A 19990-nucleotide genomic window follows, 5' to 3' on the forward strand; every position below is an offset into this window, starting at 1 on the left:
ATTCCAACAAACCTGTACCTCTGCCCTGCAAAACCTAAAAACCATGCTTTTACTCATTTAATTCCAAATTCCTCCTTTCACACACTCTCCTAAACTCAGTCACCAACTTCTGCCGTTTCTCACTTGGATGTGCCATCAGTGCTGTGTCATCATCCTCTCTTTCCAAGACCCTTGCATGTACCTCCCTCACCAACCCATCCATGAACAAACTAACCAGTCATGCTGACATCTCCCACCCCTGTCACAGAACAGCCTTCACTTGGAACCATTCATTCTCCTCTTTTCATATTCATACTGTCATATACATGCCTTACCTTACACTCTTGACAGAAAATTTTCACTGCCTCTAATAGCTTTTATCTCACTTTTATTTCTATTTCCATATATATTTCGTTTATTTTATAATGAGAAACAGAAAAGGCAAAAGACATACTTCCTCCAAACCCCTTCTTTCACCATTCCTCTGAGGGAACAGTGTGTGAGCATCAGCATCATACCAAGGTCATATGAAATATGTTAGCATACTTTCTAGGGCATGTTCTTTTAATTCTACACGTACCTCTTTCATTTTATTATGGGATAGAGAAAAAATGAATGACACAAACCCTAGAAAACACTTCTCTACCACTCCTCTGGGGGAATCTATGTTATCAGACCTTTTTTAACATATCCTTTAATTTTAAATGTATTTCTTCATTCTATAATAAAAAAGAACATATATAAACACTATTCATTTGCCCATGTTGAAAGCAATAGTGGATTAAATGACAAACTTTAAATGGAAAGTTAGTATGTGGATATAAGGAAAAAGAAGTTACAGAGGATTGCATAATAACATTTAAGCAACTTATGTGATCAATATTCATGAAAACATTCAACACTCAAGGTGACACTACACAAATTTGATTTAATACTTCATTTATTGCAGACTACTCAATCATACCATTATCCAGTTCCACGTATGCACTTCTTTGGAAAAGGCCTTTTAATTCTTGCAATCACTGTACTTTAGAAAAGGCCTAATTCTTACCTTTATATATCTGAGTAATCACTGCACAACCACTCTTCCAAGTTTCCATATACAGCTTCTAAATCTAATCAACAAGAATTTTCCTTCTACTTTTCAATACCTCATCCACCATTCCATCTATGCTTTTCCATTTCTATTTCAAAATAAAATAAGGAATACTAACAAGGGCCACTAAAGATGCCATGATCATAAATATTGAATGCACACACATAGGTAACATAGAACCTTTGAAATTATCAATATCTCTGAAATCTGAACATCACCATGCTTACCTGACTCGTCCATATGCTTGGCCGTCTATTGTGATAAAGTTTACAGTACATATAAGTATCCAAATGCTGCTCAAACTCCACTTGACTCTTGACAGTCGTTAACATGCAGAAAGTGGCTGCCTCAGTACCACCCAACCTATGTGAAGATTATTCATTATGATTAAAGGTATCTGAATAAAACATGCAACTTACTCTATTTGTGGCTTTTATGATAGTTTTGCACCTTACAATATACATACATAACACAAAATGTTCCACCTCTGAAAAGGTAATAGATGAAATTGGTTCCATAAAGAGCTTTTACATATACAGCTCTATCATAGATAACTAATTCAATCAATAAAATAAAAGGAAAACTTTGAACTTTACAGTAATTCTTAACTTTCCTCCGAGTCAGAAACATTTCGCCTTTTGACTAATAATCTAAACTTTCCAAGAGTTCTCACCTTTCTGAGTCAAAAAACATAAGTGTAATACAAGGTCACTAAAAAGGGCAGGATGGAAACTGTCCTGTCCATGTACTTCAATTTCTAAAAGTTGGAATATAAGAAAAAGTCAAGTGATGGGAGCTCCTTGAAGGATCAAGTATGGGATCCAAATTTGCATGGATATAACAAGGAAGAGAAAAATAAGGAGACAGGCAGTATGTTTGCAAAAAGGAACAAAGATTTTCTAGCTCTGAGAGAAACTAAGCTCAAGAGGATGGTAAGATTCGTTAGGGAAAATCTCATGGATAAAGTCAGGGTGTGAGGGTGAGAGCTAAAAAGAAGAGGAGGCACTTCTGCTGAAAGAGAGGTTGTGGAAAAGTGAGACTCTGTGTAAGGAAGTGAGCCCCACAATGATGTAAATAAAAATTGAAGTGGATTATGAGAGGTCACTCATAGTTAGTGCTCTTGCACCTGGAATCGAGAGAAGTCAGGACAGGTGAGTTTTCTGAAAGGAGCTAGCTGAGTGTGTCAGCAATTTTGATGCAAGAGATCGGGTATCACTGATGGGTTATTTGAAAGTAAGAGTGGGTAATACGGCAGCTGAAAGTACCCAGCACTGTAAATCAAAATGATAAACAGCTTGGGGAATTGTGTGCTGTAAAAGGACTAGTTATTCAGTATGCTGGGTGTAAAAAGAGGGGGTTACATAAGTTTACGTGGAACTCCTCCCATTTTCATCTTTTCACAAATGTCTGCTATTTCCTGTGAAAATCATATTCAATCTCTAGCTTTCATGTATAATACACTGAAACCAGATCCACAACCAGTTCCCACAGACCTTTCCATGGTTTCTCCAAATCACTACCAATGCCTTGGTTCAGACCAATGACAGCATGTCATCCCCTGAAAACCACAATGCCCCAATTCACTCTCCCACTTGAACATCTTACACTCTCCTACAAGGTCAGGCCCTGAACCTTCAAAGCATCTTTCACTCCTTCCTTCCACCTCTGCCTTGGGTTCTCCCTTTTCCTCGTTCCTCTTTTGACATGGATACCCTCTTAGTAGCTCTTTCCTCATCTCCATGCGTCCAAGCCATTTCAGCCCTCCCTTTCAGCTCTTTCATACCTATCTCTTTAGTGCCACACTCCTTCCTTATCCTACCATTTCTTATTTGATAAATCTTCCTCTAAGTACATTATTATCCTCATGCATTTCACTTTCCACACATTAACCCTATCCTTCACATTTCCGTCCAAGCTCCACACCTTGCATCCATACAGCACTAACAGGACTACTAAACCATTAAACATAACCATCTTTCCCTCTTACCCTACCTATAGCTCACTTCTGATCCAATGGTTCCATTCGCTGCTGTATCCACAGCTAGGTATCTAAAACACTCCACCCACAAAGTTCTCTTTATTCAAACTCACACTTTAAATAACCTACATCTTTTCACTGCTAAACCAAATAACCTTGATTTGATTCAACTTTTTACTAAACCTGATAAGCTTTCTTTGATTTACATTTTCTCACAGCTTCCTCCTTTCACACTCTCTCCCAATCTCAGACACCCATTTCTGTAGTTTCTCACTGAAATCTGCAACTAGGTGCTTTGTAATCAGAAAAGAACTACTGACTCATCTCCCAGGCTCCACCAAAGCCTAGGAGACAGCATACCTGCTCCTCTCTCTAACACCATTGCAAACAGATAAGGCAACATCACTCACCCCTGCCACAGATTCATCTTCACCTTGAACATCTGACCCTCTTTTCTACCTACATACATATGCCTTATTCTCTTGATAAATCTCCTAAAATCGTCACTGCTTCTAATAGCCTTCTTCCCACACCGTTTAACCCAAATATGCACAGCATCTTTTAAATAGTATCCACGTCAACCCTATGACATGTTTTCTTCAGATAAATAAATGTTACATAAGTCACTCTTCTCTAATTAGAAGTTCATACACCTTAGTAAACTCAACCAATATATCTCCATAAACCATGTCAGTTTCTGTTCCCCTTACCTTTATATGAGGGCACTACACATGCATTATCTTAGTTATCAGGCATCTCACATTGTGCCATACATATGCTAATCACTATCCAATCAATAAAGCTATTGTCTCCTTTCTTGAGAAACTCAACTGCAATCCCATCCATCTGAGGTGCTTTACCATACTTCGACTTCAATGTTTTCACTAAATCTTCTCTTCACCATCCCATCATGACCCTCTAATTCTGCACCCAAACTCTTTAAGCATACTACATCTGCCTCCCAATCACCTAACAATTCAAGCAATCCATCAAACTAACAATTCCATTCTGTATGATTTACGAAGAAATGTGATATATTCATGTATTCCACAGCAAACAAATAATAAAGCATCATTAGTTCTATTGTTAAACATACCAAGTTTCTACTGTGTAATAAGCAAGTACAAGCCCTATGACAACCTAAGTAACATTAGTAAAAGATCTAAAATCTACATAAATTTTTATGTCGTAGAAGGCGACTAGAGGGGACGGAAGCGGGAGGCCAGAAATCCTCCCCTCCTTGTATTTTAACTTTCTAAAAAATGGGAAACAGAAGGAGTCACACGGGGAGAGCTCATCCTCCTCGTAGACTCAGATTGGGGTGTCTAAATGTGTGTGGATGTAACCAAGATGTGAAAAAAGGAGAGATAGGTAGTATGTTTGAGGAAAGGAACCTGGATGTTTTGGCTCTGAGTGAAACGAAGCTCAAGGGTAAAGGGGATGAGTGGTTTGGGAATGTCTTGGGAGTAGTCAGGGGTTAGTGAGAGAACAAGAGCAAGGGAAGGAGTAGCAGTACTCCTGAAACAGGAGTTGTGGGAGTATGTGATAGAATGTAAGAAAGTAAATTCTCGATTAGTATGGGTAAAACTGAAAGTTGATGGAGAGAGATGGGTGATTATTGGTGCATATGCACCTGGGCATGAGAAGAAAGATCATGAGAGGCAAGTGTTTTGGGAGCAGCTGAATGAGTGTGTTAGTGGTTTTGATGCACAAGACCGGGTTATAGTGATGGGTGATTTGAATGCAAAGGTGAGTAATGTGGCAGTTGGGGGAATAATTGGTATACATGGGGTGTTGGTAAAGAGCTTGTAGATTTATGTGCTGAAAAAGGACTGGTGATTGGGAATACCTGGTTTAAAAAGCGAGATATACATAAGTATACGTACGTAAGTAGGAGAGATGGCCAGAGAGCGTTATTGGATTACGTGTTAATTGACACGCACGCGAAAGAGAGACTTTTGGATGTTAATGTGCTGAGAGGTGCAACTGGAGGGATGTCTGATCATTATCTTGTGGAGGCTAAGGTGAAGGTTTGTATGGGTTTTCAGAAAAGAAGAGTGAATGTTGGGGTGAAGAGAGTGGTGAGAGTGAGTGAGCTTGGGAAGGAGACTTGTGTGAGGAAGTACCAGGAGAGACTGAGTACAGAATGGAAAAAGGTGAGAACAATGGAAGTAAGGGGAGTGGGGGAGGAATGGGATGTATTTAGGGAATCGGTGATGGATTGCACAAAAGATGCTTTTGGCATGAGAAGCGTGGGAGGTGGGTTGATTAGAAAGGGTAGTGAGTGGTGGGATGAAGAAGTAAGATTATTAGTGAAAGAGAAGAGAGAGGCATTTGGACGATTTTTGCAGGGAAAAAATGCAATTGAGTGGGAGATGTATAAAAGAAAGAGACAGGAGGTCAAGAGAAAGGTGCAAGAGGTGAAAAAGAGGTCAAATGAGAGTTGGGGTGAGAGAGTATCATTAAATTTTAGAGAGAATAAAAAGATGTTCTGGAAGGAGGTAAATAAAGTGCGTAAGACAAGGGAGCAAATGGGAACTTCAGTGAAGGGCACTAATGGGGAGGTGATAACAAGTAGTGGTGATGTGAGAAGGAGATGGAGTGAGTATTTTGAAGGTTTGTTGAATGTGTTTGATGATAGAGTGGCAGATATAGGGTGTTTTGGTCAAGGTGGTGTGCAAAGTGAGAGGGTTAGGGAATATGTTTTGGTAAACAGAGAAGAGGTAGTAAAAGCTTTGCGGAAGATGAAAGCCGGCAAGGCAGCAGGTTTGGATGGTATTGCGGTGGAATCTATTAAAAAAGGGGGTGACTGTATTGTTGACTGGTTGGTAAGGTTATTTAATGTATGTATGAGTCATGGTGAGGTGCCTGAGGATTGGTGGAATGCGTGCATAGTGCCATTGTACAAAGGCAAAGGGGATAAGAGTGAGTGCTCAACTTACAGAGGTATAAGTTTGTTGAGTATTCCTGGTAAATTATATGGGAGGGTATTGATTGAGAGAGTGAAGGCATGTACAGAGCATCAGATTGGGGAAGAGCAGTGTGGTTTCAGAAGTGGTACAGGATGTGAGGATCAGGTGTTTGCTTTGAAGAATGTATGTGAGAAATACTTAGAAAAGCAAATGGATTTGTATGTAGCATTTATGGATCTGGAGAAGGCATATGATAGAGTTGATAGAGATGCTCTGTGGAAGGTATTAAGAATATATGGTGTGGGAGGCAAGTTGTTAGAAGCAGTGAAAAGTTTTTATCGAGGATGTAAGGCATGTGTACGTGTAGGAAGAGAGGAAAGTGATTGGTTCTCAGTGAATGTAGGTTTGCGGCAGGGGTGTGTGATGTCCCCATGGTTGTTTAATTTGTTTATGGATGGGGTTGTTAGGGAGGTGAATGCAAGAGTTTTGGAAAGAGGGGCAAGTAAGAAGTCTGTTGTGGATGAGAGAGCTTGGGAAGTGAGTCAGTTGTTGTTCGCTGATGATACAGCGCTGGTGGCTGATTCATGTGAGAAACTGCAGAAGCTGGTGACTGAGTTTGGTAAAGTGTGTGAAAGAAGAAAGTTAAGAGTAAATGTGAATAAGAGCAAGGTTATTAGGTACAGTAGGGTTGAGGGTCAAGTCAATAGGGAGGTAAGTTTGAATGGAGAAAAACTGGAGGAAGTAAAGTGTTTTAGATATCAGGGAGTGGATCTGGCAGCGGATGGAACCATGGAAGCGGAAGAGAATCATAGGGTGGGGGAGGGGGCGAAAATCCTGGGAGCCTTGAAGAATGTTTGGAAGTCGAGAACATTATCTCGGAAAGCAAAAATGGGTATGTTTGAAGGAATAGTGGTTCCAACAATGTTGTATGGTTGCGAGGCGTGGGCTATGGATAGAGTTGTGCGCAGGAGGGTGGATGTGCTGGAAATGAGATGTTTGAGGAAAATGTGTGGTGTGAGGTGGTTTGATCGAGTAAGTAATGTAAGGGTAAGAGAGATTTTTTTTTTTTTTTTTTTTTATACTTTGTCGCTGTCTCCCGCGTTTGCGAGGTAGCGCAAGGAAACAGACGAAAGAAATGGCCCAACCCCCCCCCCATACACATGTACATACACACGTCCACACACGCAAATATACATACCTACACAGCTTTCCATGGTTTACCCCGGACGCTTCACATGCCTTGATTCAATCCACTGACAGCACGTCAACCCCTGTATACCACATCGCTCCAATTCACTCTATTCCTTGCCCTCCTTTCACCCTCCTGCATGTTCAGGCCCCGATCACACAAAATCCTTTTCACTCCATCTTTCCACCTCCAATTTGGTCTCCCTCTTCTCCTCATTCCCTCCACCTCCGACACATATATCCTCTTGGTCAATCTTTCCTCACTCATTCTCTCCATGTGCCCAAACCATTTCAAAACACCCTCTTCTGCTCTCTCAACCACGCTCTTTTTATTTCCACACATCTCTCTTACCCTTACGTTACTTACTCGATCAAACCACCTCACACCACACATTGTCCTCAAACATCTCATTTCCAGCACATCCATCCTCCTGCGCACAACTCTATCCATAGCCCACGCCTCGCAACCATACAACATTGTTGGAACTACTATTCCTTCAAACATACCCATTTTTGCTTTCCGGGATAATGTTCTCGACTTCCACACATTTTTCAAGGCTCCCAAAATTTTTGCCCCCTCCCCCACCCTATGATCCACTTCCGCTTCCATGGTTCCATCCGCTGACAGATCCACTCCCAGATATCTAAAACACTTCACTTCCTCCAGTTTTTCTCCATTCAAACTCACCTCCCAATTGACTTGACCCTCAACCCTACTGTACCTAATAACCTTGCTCTTATTCACATTTACTCTTAACTTTCTTCTTCCACACACTTTACCAAACTCCGTCACCAGCTTCTGCAGTTTCTCACATGAATCCGCCACCAGCGCTGTATCATCAGCGAACAACAACTGACTCACTTCCCAAGCTCTCTCATCCCCAACAGACTTCATACTTGCCCCTCTTTCCAAGACTCTTGCATTTACCTCCCTAACAACCCCATCCATAAACAAATTAAACAACCATGGAGACATCACACACCCCTGCCGCAAACCTACATTCACTGAGAACCAATCACTTTCCTCTCTTCCTACACGTACACATGCCTTACATCCTCGATAAAAACTTTTCACTGCTTCTAACAACTTGCCTCCCACACCATATATTCTTAATACCTTCCACAGAGCATCTCTATCAACTCTATCATATGCCTTCTCCAGATCCATAAATGCTACATACAAATCCATTTGCTTTTCTAAGTATTTCTCGCATACATTCTTCAAAGCAAACACCTGATCCACACATCCTCTACCACTTCTGAAACCACACTGCTCTTCCCCAATCTGATGCTCTGTACATGCCTTCACCCTCTCAATCAATACTCTCCCATATAATTTACCAGGAATACTCAACAAACTTATACCTCTGTAATTTGAGCACTCACTCTTATCCCCTTTGCCTTTGTACAATGGCACTATGCACGCATTCCGCCAATCCTCAGGCACCTCACCATGAGTCATACATACATTAAATAACCTTACCAACCATTCAACAATACAGTCACCCCCTTTTTTAATAAATTCCACTGCAATACCATCCAAACCTGCTGCCTTGCCGGCTTTCATCTTCCGCAAAGCTTTTACTACCTCCTCTCTGTTTACCAAATCATTTTCCCTAACCCTCTCACTTTGCACACCACCTCGACCCAAACACCCTATATCTGCCACTCTGTCATCAGACACATTCAACAAACCTTCAAAATACTCATTCCATCTCCTTCTCACATCACCACTACTTGTTATCACCTCCCCATTTACGCCCTTCACTGAAGTTCCCATTTGGGTAAGAGAGATGTGTGGAAATAAAAAGAGCGTGGTTGAGAGAGCAGAAGAGGGTGTTTTGAAATGGTTTGGGCACATGGAGAGAATGAGTGAGGAAAGATTGACCAAGGGGATATATGTGTCGGAGGTGGAGGGAACGAGAAGTGGGAGACCAAATTGGAGGTGGAAAGATGGAGTGAAAAAGATTTTGTGTGATCAGGGCCTGAACATGCAGGAGGATGAAAGGCAGGCAAGGAATAGAATGAATTGGATCGATGTGGTATACCGGGGTTGACATGCTGTCAGTGGATTGAATCAGGGCATGTGAAGCGTCTGGGGTAAACCATGGAAAGTTGTGTGGGGCCTGGATGTGGAAAGGGAGCTGTGGTTTCGGGCATTATTGCATGACAGCTAGAGACTGAGTGTGAACGAATGGGGCCTTTGTTGTCTTCTCCTAGCGCTACCTCGCACACATGAGGGGGGAGGGGGATGGTATTCCATGTGTGGCGAGGTGGCGATGGGAATGAATAAAGGCAGACAGTGTGAATTGTGTGCATGGGTATATATGTATGTGTCTGTGTGTGTATATATATGTGAATATTGTGATGTATAGGTATGTATATTTGTGTGTCGACGTGTATGTATATACAAGTGTATGGGGGTGGGTTGGGCCATTTCTTTCATCTGTTTCCTTGCGCTACCTCGCAAACGCGGGAGACAGCGACAAAGCAAAACGAATAAATAAAATAAATGAAAAATTCATATTTAAGATGAATAATCAAGCTGAAGTCTACGTAACAAAGAAATTTGAGGGCTAATGGACGATCAAATGTTTAGACAGACACATGGAAGATGACACAATATTAGTGCTATATTTCAAGAGAAGTTTAGAAACAGCAAATGATTAAACAGTTTCCTAAAATCAACAAAAAATGTCAAAGCAGGGTCATAGCAAATTACCAAGCAAGATATATTTAAAAAAAAAAGGAAGGAAGAGGTGTTTCTATAGTTAATAATGGTGGATGAACATATTAAGGTAGTATAAATTTTTTTTTAGAAGTATGACAGCTAACAAAGTTCCAAAACTGGGGCACCAAAGGTGCCAACTTCTCTCCCCATACCATCCAATAAGGATATTATCTAAAGCTAAGCACTGTACATGTCATAAAGTGAATTCCTTGGTTGAGGAGGCTTTTCATTTCTCATTTCTGTGAAAAGTTGAAACACAGCTGGAAAGAATCCTTATATATTTTTCATACAAAAGCAGCTCTGTTCCCATTAAGAGGGTAAAATTTTTTTACAAAACCTCTGATAACATAAAAAACACCCAATATTTAAATCAAAATAAAACCTTACCAAAATAAAACAGGTGTTTGCTTTGAAGAGTGTATGCGAGAAATACTTAGAAAAACAAATGGATTTGTATGTAGCATTTATGGATCTGGAGAAGGCATATAGAGTTGATAGAGATGCTCTGTGGAAGGTATTAAGAATATATGGTGTGGGAGGCAAGTTGTTAGAAGCAGTGAAAAGTTTTTATCGAGGATGTAAGGCATGTGTGTGTGTAGCAAGAGAGGAAAGTGATAGGTTCTCAGTGAATGTAGGTTTGCGGCAGGGGTGTGTGATGTCTCCATGGTTGTTTAATTTGTTTATGGATGGGGTTGTTAGGGAGGTGAATGCAAGAGTTTTGGAAAGAGGGGCAAGTATGCAGTCTGTTGTGGATGAGAGAGCTTGGGCAGTGAGTCAGTTGTTCGATGATGATACAGCACTGGTGGCTGATTCATGTAAGAAACTGCAGAAGCTGGTGACTGAGTTTGGTAAAGTGTGTGAAAGAAGAAAGTTAAGAGTAAATGTGAATAAGAGCAAGGTTATTAGGTACAGTAGGGTTGAGGGTCAAGTCAATAGGGAGGTAAGTTTGAATGGAGAAAAGCTGGAGGAAGTGAAGTGTTTTAGATATCTGGGAGTGGATCTGGCAGCGGATGGAAGCGGAAGTGAATCATAGGGTGGGGGAGGGGGCGAAAATTCTGGGAGCCTTGAAGAATGTTTGGAAGTCAAGAACATTATCTCGGAAAGCAAAAATGGGTATGTTTGAAGGACTAGTGGTTCCAACAATGTTGTATGGTTGCGAGGCGTGGGCTATGGATAGAGTTGTGTGCAGGAGGGTGGATGTGCTGGAAATGAGATGTTTGAGGACAATATGTGGTGTGAGGTGGTTTGATCGAGTAAGTAATGTAAGGGTGAGAGAGATGTGTGGAAATAAAAAGAGTGTGGTTGAGAGAGCAGAAGAGGGTGTTTTGAAATGGTTTGGTCACATGGAGAGAATGAGTGAGGAAAGATTGACCAAGAGGATATATGTGTCAGAGGTGGAGGGAACGAGGAGAAGTGGGAGACCAAATTGGAGGTGGAAAGATGGAGTGAAAAAGATTTTGAGTGATCGAGGCCTGAACATGCAGGAGGGTGAAAGGCGTGCAAGGAATAGAGTGAATTGGAACGATGTGGTATACCGGGGTCGACGTGCTGTCAATGGATTGAACCAGGGCATGTGAAGCGTCTGGGGTAAACCATGCAAAGTGTGTGGGGCCTGGATGTGGAAAGGAAGCTGTGGTTTCGGTGCATTATTACATGACAGCTAGAGACTGAGTGTGAACGAATGGGGCCTTTGGTGTTTTTCCTAGCGCTACCTTGCACACATGAGGGGGGAGGGGGTTGTTATTCCATGTGTGGTGAGGTGGCGATGGGAACAAATAAAGGCAGACAGTATGAATTATGTACATGTGTATATATGTATATGTCTGTGTGTGTATATATATGTGTACATTGAGATGTATAGGTATGTATATTGTGAGTGTGTGGACATGTATGTATATACATGTGTATGTGGGCGGGTTGGGCCATTCTTTCGTCTGTTTCCTTGTGCTACCTCACTAACGCGGGAGACAGCAACAAAGCAAAATAAATAAAAATAAATAAAAACCTTACCTATCAACAACTACTAATGGTCCATTCTGATAATTAGTATGGGCCTCAGAGACCAACGAGACGAGGCTAAGTGTAGTAGTGAGTGCAGGAAGTGTGTGTGGCCATCCTGGTGCATGAATCAATCTTACAGGCAACTCATAGTCATCTTGTAGGCTCTGCACTGCAACATCAACTGTTACTAGCCCTGAGTTCAGCTTTTCTTCCAAATATCGTACCTGAAACAATATCATGCACGTCAAAATATATCTAGCAATCAAACAAGGAGCTTTTTCAAATTTCAATAGTTGATTCTCAAAAGAAAAGAGACCCAATCCACAATATGTGTGATGGCTGTATTACAGTAATACCAGATGCAATGGCTGTGGAGGTATATGTAAATGGCATCATGCATGGTAATTAATTTCAATAAATAATAAGAAACTAATACTTAAAAGACATGCCCATGAAAGAACAAAGTTAAAAGGGAGCCTTTAAAAGTCTAAAGCCAATGTCAAAGAGTCCATGTATAATACCAGTATTAGAGTCAGCTCCAAGAGAACACACTGGTTCCATGTTAATACTAATTACCAAGGAATCATTCAATACACTCATGAGGTGACAGAAAAGCCTCTCCATATAAAGTACTGAAATCCCTTATGCACTCCCCCTTAAAATGAGATGTGTTGGTACTCAACGGATACAACTTGCTCCTCAATACAAGTTTCTCATGTGTCCAGTCAAGAAGCACGTCGGTCTGTACCAGAGTGTGTTTAGGACATGTGCTTAATAGTGGTTCCAAGTAAATCAAGTGATCAGTGACCACAGTTTCCATGGTCATGCATCTCACTACACCAATATCCTTCTGTAGCGCTTACTGGCTGCAACTCACAAAACCACTGTGTCTTGCCAGAGATATTCCCCCGTAGTAAATGACCTTGTCATTAGTTCCCTGGCAAGATAGCTGATGATGGTCTAGTCAAGGTTCCAATCCAGGCTTTCTGGAACATGCCTACAACTAAGTCTTGTGAGTCCCTCCACAGTTTTGACACCGGGGAGGAATCCCCCCCATTCCCCAATGAGTAATTTTCTGTTTGCATATAGCAAAGTCATGTCATCCACAGTAGAAACCACACCTGGCATCAATTATGACCAACTAATTAGGAGACTCTGACCATTTTACAGTTCTGGTGGAGGTGAGGATCTGGGATGAGTTGAGGTATGGCATGAAGAGGAATGGAGAAGTAAATTGTTGGCAAGATAGAAAATGAATAAAAAAGAATGCAAGGAGGAGTATGAAAGAAGGGTGACCAAAAGTTTTGAGAAAGACTGTTAAAGGTTGTAGAATTAGTAGCTAGGTTGTGAGATATAGAAACAAGAGTGGAAATGCATGGTGGACAGATGAGATTAGAAAGTGCTATGGAAGAGAAGAAAAAAGTCATATGGTAAGATTGCTCAAAAGGAATGTACCAAAAGGAAGAATATGAGAAGTGTAAGTGGAATGTTAAGAGGATGGTGAAAGAAAGCAACAAAAGATTAGATGAACATTTTGGAAGAAAGTTGAGTGAAAAGTTTTAAGTAACACAAGAAATTATACTGGAAGGAAATGTAAAAGGAAAGAAGTGGACGTAAAAGTGGAAAAATGTAAAAATGGAAGAGGTAAGGAAGGGAAGTTGCTGAATCAAAAGCAGAAACTGAAAGGAAGATGGAGAGAGAATCTTGAAAAACTGATGAATATGGGAGAAGGTGAGGCAGCATTTGTTACAGGCATGGATATGGAGGATGGAAAGGAAAGGATACAAGTGCTGGGGCCTATAGCAAGAAGGGAGGTAAAAAAAAAAATGATAACGAGGCTGAAGGTAGGAAAGGCACCTGGAGTGGATGGGATTACAGCAGAAACTTTGAAGTATGGAGGAGAAAGTGTGATAATGTGGATGCATTTGATATATAACTTATCATGGAAGCAGAAGATTGTGCCTGAGGACTGGGTGAAAGCTATCATTGTTCCTTTATTTAAAGAAAAAGGTACTGATGATGTATGCAGCAATTATAGGGGAATAAGTCTGTTAAGTATACTAAGAAAAGTGCACAAATGAGAATTGACTAATAAGAGTAATGGAAGTGGCTGAATGTAGAATGACTGACATGCAAAGGTAAGGGATGTGGATCAGATTTTTGCAGTGATAATGACTGTGGAAAAGTATCTAACAAAAGGTAAGAAGCTACATGCAACTTTAACAGATGTGGAGAAAGTATACGACAGAGTTGAGTGGAATGCCTTAAGGGATGTGTTAAGGATGTAAGGGGTCAGGGGATAAGTGCCAGATGATATGAAAGCTTTCTGTAAAGGAACATATAAAAGTGTAAGAGTGGATAGAGAGTTGAGTGAAGGTTTCAGTATATATATGTGCATGTGAGGCAGGGTTGTATGATGTCAGAGAGCCTTTTTAATAAATATATCAACGACGAGTAATGTGGCAGTTGAGGGTATATTTGGTGTACATGGGGTGTTCAGTGTTGTATATGGAAAGGGTGAGGAGCTTGTGATTTGTGTGCTGAAAAAGGACTGGTGATTGGGAATACCTGGTTTACAAATATATACATAAGTATACGTTTGTAAGTAGGAAAGATGGCCAGACAGAGTTGTTGGACTAAGTATTAATTGATAGGTGCGTGAAAGAGAGACTTTTGGATGTTAATGTGCTGAGAGGAGCAACTGGGGGGATGTCTGATCATTATCTTGTGGAGGCGAAGGTGAAGATTTGTAGTGGTTTTCAGAGAAGAAGAAAGAATGTTGGGGTGAAGAGAGTGGTGAGAGTAGGTGAGCTTGGAAAGGAGACTTGTGTGAGGAAGTACCAGGAGAAACTGAGTGCAAAATGGAAAATGGTGAGAGCAATGACGTAAGGGGAGTGGGGGAGGAATGGGATGTATTTAGGGAAGCAGTGATGGCTTGCGCAAAAGATGCCTGTGGCATGAGAAATGTGGGAGGTGGGCAGATTAGAAAGGGTAGTGAGTGGTGGGAGGAAGAAGTAAGATTGTTTGTGAAAGAGAGGAGAGAGGTGTTTGGATGATTTTTGCAGGGGAATAGTGCAAATGACTGGAAGATGTATAAAAGAAAGAGGGAGGAGGTCAAGAGGTAAAAATGATGGGCAAATGAGAGTTGGGGTGAGAGAGTATCGTTAAATTTTAGGGAGAATAAAAAGATGTTTTGGAAGGAGGTAAATAAATTGCGTAATACAAGAGAAAAAATGGGAACATCGTTGAAGGGGGCTAATGGGGAACTAATAACAAGTAGTGGTGAAGTGAGAAGGAGATGGAGTGAGTATTTTGAGGGTATGTTGAATGTGTTTGACGATAGAGTGGCAGATATAGGGTGTTTTGGTCGAGGTGGTGTGCAAAGTGAGAAGGTCAGGGAGAAAGGTTTGGTAAACAGAGAAGTAGTGAAAGTTATGCAGAAGATGAAAGCCGGCAAGGTGGCAGGTTTGGATGGTATTGTAGTGGCATTTATTATAAAGGAGGTGACTGTGTGGTTGACTGGTTGGTGAGGATATTCAAAGTATGGTTCATGGTGAAGTGCCTGAGGATTGGCAGAATGCATGCATAGTGCCACTGTACAAAGGCAAAGGGGATAAAGGTGAGTGTTCAAATTAAAGAGGTATAAGTTTGTTGAGTATTCCTGGGTAATATTATGGGAGGGTATTGATTGAGAGGGTGAAGGCATGTACAGAGCATCAGACTGGGGAAGAGCAGTGTGGTTTCAGAAGTAGTAGAGGATGTGTGGATCAGGTGTTTGCTCTGAGGAATGTTATGTGAGAAATACTTATAAAAAAAAGATGGATTTGTATGTAGCATTTATGGATCTGGAGAGAGCATATGATAGAGTATATGGTGTGGAAGGTAAGTTGCTAGAAGCAGTGAAATGTTTTTATCAAGGATGTAAGGCATATGTGTGTGTAGCAAGAGAGGAAAGTGATTGGTTCTCAGTGAATGTAGGTTTGCGGCAGGGGTGTGTGATGTCTCCATGGTTGTTTAATTTGTTTATGGATGGGGTTGTTAGGGAGGTGAATGCAAGAGTTTTGGAAAGAGGGGCAAGTATGCAGTCTGTTGTGGATGAGAGAGCTTGGGCAGTGAGTCAGTTGTTCGATGATGATACAGCACTGGTGGCTGATTCATGTAAGAAACTGCAGAAGCTGGTGACTGAGTTTGGTAAAGTGTGTGAAAGAAGAAAGTTAAGAGTAAATGTGAATAAGAGCAAGGTTATTAGGTACAGTAGGGTTGAGGGTCAAGTCAATAGGGAGGTAAGTTTGAATGGAGAAAAGCTGGAGGAAGTGAAGTGTTTTAGATATCTGGGAGTGGATCTGGCAGCGGATGGAAGCGGAAGTGAATCATAGGGTGGGGGAGGGGGCGAAAATTCTGGGAGCCTTGAAGAATGTTTGGAAGTCAAGAACATTATCTCGGAAAGCAAAAATGGGTATGTTTGAAGGACTAGTGGTTCCAACAATGTTGTATGGTTGCGAGGCGTGGGCTATGGATAGAGTTGTGTGCAGGAGGGTGGATGTGCTGGAAATGAGATGTTTGAGGACAATATGTGGTGTGAGGTGGTTTGATCGAGTAAGTAATGTAAGGGTGAGAGAGATGTGTGGAAATAAAAAGAGTGTGGTTGAGAGAGCAGAAGAGGGTGTTTTGAAATGGTTTGGTCACATGGAGAGAATGAGTGAGGAAAGATTGACCAAGAGGATATATGTGTCAGAGGTGGAGGGAACGAGGAGAAGTGGGAGACCAAATTGGAGGTGGAAAGATGGAGTGAAAAAGATTTTGAGTGATCGAGGCCTGAACATGCAGGAGGGTGAAAGGCGTGCAAGGAATAGAGTGAATTGGAACGATGTGGTATACCGGGGTCGACGTGCTGTCAATGGATTGAACCAGGGCATGTGAAGCGTCTGGGGTAAACCATGCAAAGTGTGTGGGGCCTGGATGTGGAAAGGAAGCTGTGGTTTCGGTGCATTATTACATGACAGCTAGAGACTGAGTGTGAACGAATGGGGCCTTTGGTGTTTTTCCTAGCGCTACCTCGCACACATGAGGGGGGAGGGGGTTGTTATTCCATGTGTGGTGAGGTGGCGATGGGAACAAATAAAGGCAGACAGTATGAATTATGTACATGTGTATATATGTATATGTCTGTGTGTGTATATATATGTGTACATTGAGATGTATAGGTATGTATATTGTGCGTGTGTGGACATGTATGTATATACATGTGTATGTGGGCGGGTTGGGCCATTCTTTCGTCTGTTTCCTTGTGCTACCTCACTAACGCAGGAGACAGCAACAAAGCAAAATAAATAAAAATAAATAAAAACCTTACCTATCAACAACTACTAATGGTCCATTCTGATAATTAGTATGGGCCTCAGAGACCAACGAGACGAGGCTAAGTGTAGTAGTGAGTGCAGGAAGTGTGTGTGGCCATCCTGGTGCATGAATCAATCTTACAGGCAACTCATAGTCATCTTGTAGGCTCTGCACTGCAACATCAACTGTTACTAGCCCTGAGTTCAGCTTTTCTTCCAAATATCGTACCTGAAACAATATCATGCACGTCAAAATATATCTAGCAATCAAACAAGGAGCTTTTTCAAATTTCAATAGTTGATTCTCAAAAGAAAAGAGACCCAATCCACAATATGTGTGATGGCTGTATTACAGTAATACCAGATGCAATGGCTGTGGAGGTATATGTAAATGGCATCATGCATGGTAATTAATTTCAATAAATAATAAGAAACTAATACTTAAAAGACATGCCCATGAAAGAACAAAGTTAAAAGGGAGCCTTTAAAAGTCTAAAGCCAATGTCAAAGAGTCCATGTATAATACCAGTATTAGAGTCAGCTCCAAGAGAACACACTGGTTCCATGTTAATACTAATTACCAAGGAATCATTCAATACACTCATGAGGTGACAGAAAAGCCTCTCCATATAAAGTACTGAAATCCCTTATGCACTCCCCCTTAAAATGAGATGTGTTGGTACTCAACGGATACAACTTGCTCCTCAATACAAGTTTCTCATGTGTCCAGTCAAGAAGCACGTCGGTCTGTACCAGAGTGTGTTTAGGACATGTGCTTAATAGTGGTTCCAAGTAAATCAAGTGATCAGTGACCACAGTTTCCATGGTCATGCATCTCACTACACCAATATCCTTCTGTAGCGCTTACTGGCTGCAACTCACAAAACCACTGTGTCTTGCCAGAGATATTCCCCCGTAGTAAATGACCTTGTCATTAGTTCCCTGGCAAGATAGCTGATGATGGTCTAGTCAAGGTTCCAATCCAGGCTTTCTGGAACATGCCTACAACTAAGTCTTGTGAGTCCCTCCACAGTTTTGACACCGGGGAGGAATCCCCCCCATTCCCCAATGAGTAATTTTCTGTTTGCATATAGCAAAGTCATGTCATCCACAGTAGAAACCACACCTGGCATCAATTATGACCAACTAATTAGGAGACTCTGACCATTTTACAGTTCTGGTGGAGGTGAGGATCTGGGATGAGTTGAGGTATGGCATGAAGAGGAATGGAGAAGTAAATTGTTGGCAAGATAGAAAATGAATAAAAAAGAATGCAAGGAGGAGTATGAAAGAAGGGTGACCAAAAGTTTTGAGAAAGACTGTTAAAGGTTGTAGAATTAGTAGCTAGGTTGTGAGATATAGAAACAAGAGTGGAAATGCATGGTGGACAGATGAGATTAGAAAGTGCTATGGAAGAGAAGAAAAAAGTCATATGGTAAGATTGCTCAAAAGGAATGTACCAAAAGGAAGAATATGAGAAGTGTAAGTGGAATGTTAAGAGGATGGTGAAAGAAAGCAACAAAAGATTAGATGAACATTTTGGAAGAAAGTTGAGTGAAAAGTTTTAAGTAACACAAGAAATTATACTGGAAGGAAATGTAAAAGGAAAGAAGTGGACGTAAAAGTGGAAAAATGTAAAAATGGAAGAGGTAAGGAAGGGAAGTTGCTGAATCAAAAGCAGAACTGAAAGGAAGATGGAGAGAGAATCTTGAAAAACTGATGAATATGGGAGAAGGTGAGGCAGCATTTGTTACAGGCATGGATATGGAGGATGGAAAGGAAAGGATACAAGTGCTGGGGCCTATAGCAAGAAGGGAGGTAAAAAAAAAAATGATAACGAGGCTGAAGGTAGGAAAGGCACCTGGAGTGGATGGGATTACAGCAGAAACTTTGAAGTATGGAGGAGAAAGTGTGATAATGTGGATGCATTTGATATATAACTTAGCATGGAAGCAGAAGATTGTGCCTGAGGACTGGGTGAAAGCTATCATTGTTCCTTTATTTAAAGAAAAAGGTACTGATGATGTATGCAGCAATTATAGGGGAATAAGTCTGTTAAGTATACTAAGAAAAGTGCACAAATGAGAGTTGACTGATAAGAGTAATGGAAGTGGCTGAATGTAGAATGACTGACATGCAAAGGTAAGGGATGTGGATCAGATTTTTGCAGTGATAATGACTGTGGAAAAGTATCTAGCAAAAGGTAAGAAGCTACATGCAACTTTAACAGATGTGGAGAAAGTATACGACAGAGTTGAGTGGAATGCCTTAAGGGATGTGTTAAGGATGTAAGGGGTCAGGGGATAAGTGCCAGATGATATGAAAGCTTTCTGTAAAGGAACATATAAAAGTGTAAGAGTGGATAGAGAGTTGAGTGACGGTTTCAGTATATATATGTGCGAGGCAGGGTTGTATGATGTCAGAGAGCCTTTTTAATAAATATATCAACGACGAGTAATGTGGCAGTTGAGGGTATATTTGGTGTACATGGGGTGTTCAGTGTTGTATATGGAAAGGGTGAGGAGCTTGTGATTTGTGTGCTGAAAAAGGACTGGTGATTGGGAATACCTGGTTTACAAATATATACATAAGTATACGTATGTAAGTAGGAAAGATGGCCAGACAGAGTTGTTGGACTAAGTATTAATTGATAGGTGCGTGAAAGAGAGACTTTTGGATGTTAATGTGCTGAGAGGAGCAACTGGGGGGATGTCTGATCATTATCTTGTGGAGGCGAAGGTGAAGATTTGTAGTGGTTTTCAGAGA

General features: G+C 41.1%; 1 protein-coding gene across 2 annotated transcripts in view; it reads right to left on the reverse strand.

Annotated features, from left to right (window-relative positions):
* The window catches only part of Ptp99A (Protein tyrosine phosphatase 99A), a 1440930-nt gene that overhangs the window by 31517 nt on the left and 1389423 nt on the right, over nucleotides 1-19990 (reverse strand). Inside the window, exons 20-21 of one of the 2 annotated variants that reach the window (XM_071662728.1) lie at nucleotides 17239-17453; nucleotides 1303-1438 (exon numbers count right to left, since the gene is read on the reverse strand). In XM_071662728.1, coding sequence (XP_071518829.1) covers nucleotides 1303-1438; nucleotides 17239-17453 — 351 coding nt within the window. Of the gene's footprint in view, nucleotides 1-1302; nucleotides 1439-17216; nucleotides 17454-19990 lie in introns of those variants that run through there. The other variant, XM_071662717.1, reaches the window with a different exon arrangement.

This window comes from Panulirus ornatus, chromosome 1 (assembly GCF_036320965.1).
Source record: "Panulirus ornatus isolate Po-2019 chromosome 1, ASM3632096v1, whole genome shotgun sequence".
NCBI classification, from domain to species: Eukaryota; Metazoa; Arthropoda; class Malacostraca; order Decapoda; family Palinuridae; genus Panulirus; species Panulirus ornatus.